General features: G+C 51.0%; 3 protein-coding genes across 3 annotated transcripts; 2 read left to right on the forward strand and 1 right to left on the reverse strand.

Annotated features, from left to right (window-relative positions):
- The first annotated feature begins 165 nt into the window (after positions 1 to 165).
- On the forward strand, positions 166 to 820 carry LOC101730940 (histone H2B 1.1). Its single transcript, XM_004919269.4, has one exon. It carries the CDS (start codon positions 199 to 201, stop codon positions 577 to 579), a length of 381 nt encoding a protein of 126 aa, XP_004919326.1. The 5' UTR covers positions 166 to 198; the 3' UTR covers positions 580 to 820.
- A 2203-nt stretch (positions 821 to 3023) lies between these two features.
- LOC101731006 (histone H2A type 1) lies at positions 3024 to 3476 on the reverse strand. Its single transcript, XM_004919270.4, has one exon. It carries the CDS (start codon positions 3427 to 3429, stop codon positions 3037 to 3039), a length of 393 nt encoding a protein of 130 aa, XP_004919327.1. The 5' UTR covers positions 3430 to 3476; the 3' UTR covers positions 3024 to 3036.
- A 145-nt stretch (positions 3477 to 3621) lies between these two features.
- LOC101731067 (histone H2B 1.1) lies at positions 3622 to 4655 on the forward strand. The gene has a single exon (XM_004919271.4). The coding sequence runs from the start codon at positions 3814 to 3816 to the stop codon at positions 4192 to 4194; it is 381 nt and encodes a 126-aa protein (XP_004919328.1). The 5' UTR covers positions 3622 to 3813; the 3' UTR covers positions 4195 to 4655.
- Positions 4656 to 7719: the final 3064 nt, after the last annotated feature.

Raw genomic sequence — 7719 nt, forward strand, 5'->3', positions numbered from 1 at the left:
TCCGATTGCAGCCAATCACACAGACGCTTTCTGGAACACCAATCCGTAGCTGTAGATGGGAGGGCTTATGCCATGTGACACAAACCGACCAGTTACAGACGTAGGTTCCGAGTTCCCTTATTTGCAGGGGAGGGCTATAAAAGCAGTGGCCCGGGAGGAGGAGAGAACAGTTTGTAGTTAGAAAGCAGCAGTGTGGCCATGCCTGAACCAGCCAAGTCCGCTCCAGCCCCGAAGAAAGGCTCTAAGAAAGCGGTGACCAAGACCCAGAAGAAAGATGGGAAGAAGCGCAGGAAGACAAGGAAGGAGAGTTACGCCATTTACGTGTACAAGGTGCTGAAGCAGGTGCACCCCGATACCGGCATCTCCTCCAAGGCCATGAGCATCATGAACTCCTTTGTCAACGATGTGTTTGAGCGCATCGCAGGGGAAGCCTCCCGCCTGGCTCATTACAACAAGCGCTCCACCATCACCTCCCGGGAGATCCAGACCGCGGTCCGCCTGCTGCTGCCTGGGGAGCTGGCCAAGCACGCCGTGTCCGAGGGCACCAAGGCTGTCACCAAGTACACCAGCGCCAAGTAACTGCTGCCCCATCTCCTGCCCTACTCCCAGCAACACAAAGGCTCTTCTCAGAGCCACTCACATTATCTAAACACGGCTGTGTGACACATACGGGGCTGAATCTGACTGCTGATCCGCTCATAAACCCTCTTAGCCGCCCCTATAGTCACTGAATTGTAACAAATCTCTCAACTGTCTATTCTAAACTTTTTCCACAGCTTTCAGTTTCATGTGTTCGCTGCCAATAAATTGATAAACTCCATTGTAACTTGCTTATTTAGCCCATAGACTCTCCCCCCCCACACACAGACATCCGCTCCCATAGGTTGGTCAGTGTCCGGCCCAGTCGCAGTATCGCAGGGGGAAACTAATATTTAGTGGCGCGGCTGGAGAGTAGGATTTAGAGCCGTATAATAACTGCCATAACACTGGGTGAGGGGAGTCTAATATCCGTGGACAAGAAGTTATTTTAGCGCATTTACTGCATTTGCGTTGGTGGTTGGTCCCCGCACAGAGCAGATTCCTGTACAAGATATAACCGGGCAGGGGGGTGACTATCCCGGGGGGACGGATACAGTCGCACTGCCGGTAACAGGGAGGGACACAATGTTGCTATTCGGGCTGCAATTGATTTCTGAGTTGGTGAAATAATGTATCGGGGTAACAGGGGATCTGAGTTCATTCAGCAAATACGTTTTGAGGTTTTTATTTTGCTGTCCAGTTACTGTATATAGTCAGTTATAATGTATCACTTGAACTTTGATTCATATAAAAGAATTATATAAATAAGTGACGTCTCAATCCAGTAAAGATCTTTCCTATTTCCCCTTATACTGTGTGTGCGCCCAACGGACGCTTACTTGGCGGGCGATTTGAAACCATCAGATGATCTCACTGAGCCAATCAGTAGAAGTAACCTATGGGCGGGACTTAGTTAATCGACTTGTTTTTGAGGACAATTTATTATTATGCGCTAAACTCCGCCCACCAGCTCAGTTCCCTCTCAGGTCCTCCCCATCTGTATAAAGAAGGCTGCAAGAAGTATTTCCTACATTTTGATTCACTCGGTCAGTTTGAGGATGTCCGGACGCGGCAAAGGCGGGAAGGGTTTGGGGAAAGGAGGCGCCAAGCGGCACAGGAAGGTTCTGCGGGATAACATCCAGGGCATCACCAAGCCCGCCATCCGCCGCCTGGCACGGAGAGGGGGAGTCAAGCGCATCTCTGGCCTCATCTATGAGGAGACTCGGGGGGTCCTCAAGGTTTTCCTGGAGAATGTCATCCGGGACGCCGTCACCTACACCGAGCACGCCAAGAGGAAGACCGTTACCGCCATGGATGTGGTGTACGCTCTCAAGCGCCAGGGCCGCACTCTCTACGGCTTCGGGGGCTGAATCTGCTCATAAACCGATATAAACCCAAAGGCTCTTCTCAGAGCCGCCACTCACTCGGTTATTTAGAGCTGTTACTATTTGCCTAAATGTTTGGGCTTCACTGACCCTGAAACAGGGACAAAGCTGAGAAACCCACTGATTTCTTTGTCCCCAACATTATGTATAAAGGGGCCGGTACTTCTATGAGAACGAAAACCTACTGGGATTTTAAACTTCTAGTCCTCAATGCTTGTCCCTAGTAGTTCATCCCACACTGGGGCAGCACCTAATAAACTCTAGTAGTAGTGGTAGCACCCCCTGCTGATCTTCCCGCCCTGAAATGGGCCTCATATCAGATAAAGATTTTTCTACTAAGTACAGTAAGTGCCACATGTGTTTCCTTAGGTATATACCTCAAAGGAACTGCCCCTCAAACCCCGATCATTATTAGGTACATCTCACTTATTCCGGCTGTGTGTGTGTATTTATATATACATAAAGCAGGAATAATCCCGCTGGTCGGTGTGGGGGCTCTATTCACCCCCCCCCCCCATGTGCGATTCTCCTGTAACGTAATTATTCCCCCAGGGAGGGTTCCTATTGGCGGGTTTACTCGGCCGGGAATTGTGGCTTTTTGAAAAAGTAGGTGCATTCGCCCCACTATAAAACTTTTTGACTTGGATCAGTATGAAAGAATATTGGTGGGGGAGAATGCAGAGTATTTTGGAGATAAAGTATAGTCTTGTCGGAAACTTATGTCCCACAGTCCATGTGCTCATTCCCAGCCGCATTAGGATGAGGCCTCCGTGGGGGGAAAGCGCCGAGTCTGTAGTTACTCGCTGTGTCTGGATGGGATTGTCTTACAACAATCAAATCGCTACACAGGAGCGTCTGTCTGCGACACTTATCAAGTCATTAACTGGTTGGGGCAGAAATGTAGAAACAATACAGTGTCACTGCGCTGTTCCTTCAGCCCCGAGAGTTGTTCTCACCGCGGAGACTCAAGTGAGAAGCAAAAGAGATTACAGATCTTATAGGGAGGGGGTGGGGGGCTCTTAGAAGAGCCTTTGGGTATTTGATTTTCTGGAGTGTAACGTCGTTCGGAGCGTTATTTGCCCTTGGCCGCCTTGGAGCTCTCGGCTTTCTTGGGCAGCAGCACGGACTGGATGTTGGGCAGGACCCCGCCCTGAGCGATAGTCACCCCTCCGAGCAGTTTGTTCAGCTCCTCATCGTTGCGCACAGCGAGCTGCAGGTGCCTGGGGATGATGCGGGTCTTCTTGTTATCCCGGGCAGCGTTCCCGGCCAACTCCAGGATCTCAGCGGTCAGGTACTCGAGTACTGCGGCCAGATAGACCGGAGCTCCGGCTCCCACCCGCTGGGCATAATTGCCTTTCCTCAGCAAGCGGTGAACACGGCCAACTGGGAACTGCAGCCCAGCCCGGGATGAGCGGGTCTTGGCCTTAGCCCGAACCTTGCCGCCTTGTTTGCCTCTGCCGGACATGATCCCCAATACAACTCAGCTACAAAGAAACAGAAGAATGTAGCATTATTACTACCAGGACTGGCTTTAGTAGGCAGCGCAGGACACACCTCTCTTCTCTAATTGGGTGAATTCTGATTCAGCCAATCACAATGGGGTTTTAGGAAGCACCAATAAATAACTCTAAACGCGTTCCTTCGTTTTTTTTTCAATTGCAGCCAATCACACAGACGCTTTCTGGAACACCAATCCGTAGCTGTAGATGGGAGGGTTTATGCCATGTGACACAAACCGACAAGTTACAGACGCAGGTTCCGAGTTCCCTTATTTGCAGGGGAGGGCTATAAAAGCAGCAGCCCGGGAGGAGGAGAGAACAGTTTGTAGTTAGAAAGCAGCGGTGTGACCATGCCTGAACCAGCCAAGTCCGCTCCAGCCCCGAAGAAAGGCTCCAAGAAAGCGGTGACCAAGACCCCGAAGAAAGATGGGAAGAAGCGCAGGAAGACAAGGAAGGAGAGTTACGCCATTTACGTGTACAAGGTGCTGAAGCAGGTGCACCCCGATACCGGCATCTCCTCCAAGGCCATGAGCATCATGAACTCCTTTGTCAACGATGTGTTTGAGCGCATCGCAGGGGAAGCCTCCCGCCTGGCTCATTACAACAAGCGCTCCACCATCACCTCCCGGGAGATCCAGACCGCGGTCCGCCTGCTGCTGCCTGGGGAGCTGGCCAAGCACGCCGTGTCCGAGGGCACCAAGGCTGTCACCAAGTACACCAGCGCCAAGTAACTGCTGCCCCATCTCCTGCCCTACTCCCAGCAACACAAAGGCTCTTCTCAGAGCCACCAACTCCTCCCTATAAGATCTGTAGACTGTCTTTTTTTATATATATATATATATTATATTACAGCATTGGGAAACATTCAGTTGCGAGTTCAGCGCAGTTACACTGTATTCTAGTTACAGTGTTTCTGCCCCCACCAGTTAATGACTTGATACAGTGTCGCAGACAGACGCTCCTGTGTAGCGATTTGGTTGTTATATGACAATCCCATCCGGACACAGCGAGTAACTACAGACTCAGCGCTTTCCCAGCCGCAATGCATTGGGTTCCCCCCAGGGAGGCCACATAATACATAATGATCGGGGTTTGAGGGGAAGTAACTAAGGAAACCGATTACTGTTTATTAGTAGAAAAATCTTTATTTCTGATATGAGGCCGATTTCAGGGCGGGAAGATTTAGACCCAACAGAAGGGTGAGGTCCGGGAATCGGCAGGGGGCGCTACTGCCCTGGGTTTGATGGACAAAAGTTATTTTGTCTTAGTCTCCTTCTGCAAAAACGGCTTCCGATTGTAACACCGGGGGAGGTGGGATCCCAAGCGGAACAGTAACGGGTCCGACCCCCACGGTGACTGCACATATCGGTACTGGGTTTTATCTCCTGTTCCTGCGCCTTCAGCAAAGTGTTCAACCGGTTCCACCAAGTATTTTAGGAAATTTACTGTATAGGAACAAATACTCATTGGCACAATATGAATGGGGGGAGCTAAACAATCGCTTATGGAATAGAGTTTATTGGGTGCTGCCTCAGTGCGGGATGAACTACTAGGGACAAGCACTGAGGAGCAGGAGCTTAGAAACCTGCCGATCATCCCGTGTGTTTTCGTTCTCATAGAAGTACCGGCCCCATTATACATAATGCTGGGGACAAAGAAATCAGTCGGTTTCTCAGCTTTGCCCCGGCGCAGGGTCAGAGAAGCCCAAACATTTAGGCAAATAGTAACAGCTCTAAATAACCGAGTGAGTGGCGGCTCTGAGAAGAGCCTTTGGGTTTATATCGGTTTCTGAGCAGATTCAGCCCCCGAAGCCGTAGAGAGTGCGGCCCTGGCGCTTGAGAGCGTACACCACATCCATGGCGGTAACGGTCTTCCTCTTGGCGTGCTCGGTGTAGGTGACGGCGTCCCGGATGACATTCTCCAGGAAAACCTTGAGGACCCCCCGAGTCTCCTCATAGATGAGGCCAGAGATGCGCTTGACTCCCCCTCTCCGTGCCAGGCGGCGGATGGCGGGCTTGGTGATGCCCTGGATGTTATCCCGCAGTACCTTCCTGTGCCGCTTGGCGCCTCCTTTCCCCAAACCCTTCCCGCCTTTACCGCGTCCGGACATCTCAGCTTCTCTTGAGAGTAACACTGCCTCCCCCAGCCGCACCTCGCCTTATATAGAGAAGGGCGGACCTGAGAGGGAACTCGAATCAATAGGCGGGGCTTCCGTTTCCTAACTACTAATGAAATTGTACGAAGTAATTTAAATTTTCACCTCTGATTGGTTAGGAATGTTTAAGTCTAAATCTGCCAGTTTTGAAAATAATTCACCGTTTCGGTTGGTTATTACTATGTATTTCTGCGCCCCATAGAGAAAGGCGCTAAAATATATCACATAGAACTTTATTTCTAAATGTAAATATTCTCTTCCCGTGATTTTTTCTTTATAAACTCGCACATCGGGTGCATTTTCTGTTATGAAACTCACTGCAGGCTGTAGGATTTCCGTTCCTGGGGTAGAATAGCTGTGAGTGCGTATAATGAGCGCAATCCCGCGCTGGGGCTAAACCCGCTCCCCCACCAACAGCGGAGAACTCGGAACATAAAGTTGCTCCCATGATTCAGTTCGCAGTTTCCGCCACACGATGGCGCTGCTGTACAAACAGGTTTCATTTTGAATTTACCGCGTTTAATTCTCAGCGCTGCTTGTTCCCAGGGATCCCCCTCCCCCGCTGGTGTTTGGCCTTTTGTACCGGGATATTAAGGATCCTACTCGCTTTGTTGCCTGGGGAAGGAGATTACTGGGGCTCATTGATCTCTAGTTGCTTAATTTTATTTCCTTTTTACTCCAAGGTCTCAGTTCTGCTCTGAGTTTGGGGCCCTTCCCTGACACAATGGGGGGATTTGGCACATGTTGCTTAAAAAATGGGTTCTACCTGTTTTCCCACCTTCTCTGCAGGGAGAGGGGTTTTCCCTTTAAGCCATACATGTCACACACAAGGCCCCCCCCCTGGGTGAGTGAGACCCTCCAGCCTGATCCGTTTCCCTCACACAGTAACTCAGACTGAGGGGAATATATATCCTGCTGTGTAACAAGGGCAGTGAAGCATTACCGGTAATGTTACCCAGGGCAACCAATCAGCAATCAGATTTAAACAGTAGCTAAGCATCTATTGGCTGCTATGGGCAACATCACCTGTTACTCCCCTTTTTACCCATTGGGATAAATATTCCCCTTAGTAACTTACTAAGTATATTAATAATAGATTTGGCCCCCGACTCGGCCCCTTATGTCATTGGGTTTGGCTCCCCTGGTCTAAACTGTCACAACTAAACCCGCCCCATTTACCCTGTGGGGATTATCTGCTGTGGCTGAAAATGGCTCCCACACTCCATTCAAGGGAAAGGTTTCTCCCAGTGTTGGGTTTCTGAGTGAGTGAGTAGGTGAGTAAGTGGGTGGGTGGGTGAGTGGGTTTCTGAGTGGGTGAGTGAGTGTGTGTTTCTGAGTGGGTGAGTGAGTGGGTGGGTTGGTTTTTGGGTGAGTGAGTGAGTGTGTTTCTGGGTGGATGAGTAGGTGAGTGAGTGGGTGGGTGAGTAGGTGAGTGGGTTTCTGAGTGGGTGGGTGAGTAGGTGAGTGAGTGGGTGAGTACGTGAGTGGGTTTCTGAGTGGGTGGGTGGATGAGTGAGTGGGTGAGTGTGTTTCTGAGTGGGTGGGTGGGTGAGTGCAGGGCCGGAACTAGTGGTAGGCAGAAGAGGCAGCTGCCTAGGGCGCAATGATTAGGGGGCACCAGGCAGGAACCTCTGCTGCCTACCACTAGTTCCCCTACTTTGCCATTGCCCCCACCGCTAATGACAAGCGGCGGGGGCAATGACCCACGGCATCGCAACCCCCCCGAACTGCGCATGCGCGCCAACGGAGGGGGCGGGGCGGGCGAGGTGGCCGACAGGGTTGCCTAGGGCGCCCAGATGGCTTGGCCCACCCCTGAGTGAGCGGGTGGGTGAGCCGCCACCCCCAGCTCATCCAGAGAATTCAGCCTGCAGGAAGTGGAACAGATGGGCGGGGCTAGTGGGGTTTGGGGGAATTTCTCAATAAATCAGTCAGAAACACAACTTTAAGCACAATCCTTCTATATCTAGAGGATACAGTCTTCATTTTTTGGGGGGAATCTCCATATTTTGCTCCCCATCACCTTGTCACCCGAGTAACAGACTACTTACCTCCTCAATGTACCTTCTACCCAAATTCATGTTAAACTGGGCCATTGAGCCTG

The sequence above is a fragment of the Xenopus tropicalis genome, chromosome 6, assembly GCF_000004195.4.
Source record: "Xenopus tropicalis strain Nigerian chromosome 6, UCB_Xtro_10.0, whole genome shotgun sequence".
NCBI lineage: Eukaryota > Metazoa > Chordata > Amphibia > Anura > Pipidae > Xenopus > Xenopus tropicalis.

Coding starts and splice junctions, on each gene's coding strand:
- LOC101730940 (XM_004919269.4), top strand. CDS start 199: ATGCCTGAACCAGCCAAGTCCGCTCCAGCCCCGAAGAAAGGCTCTAAG.
- LOC101731006 (XM_004919270.4), bottom strand. CDS start 3,429: ATGTCCGGCAGAGGCAAACAAGGCGGCAAGGTTCGGGCTAAGGCCAAG.
- LOC101731067 (XM_004919271.4), top strand. CDS start 3,814: ATGCCTGAACCAGCCAAGTCCGCTCCAGCCCCGAAGAAAGGCTCCAAG.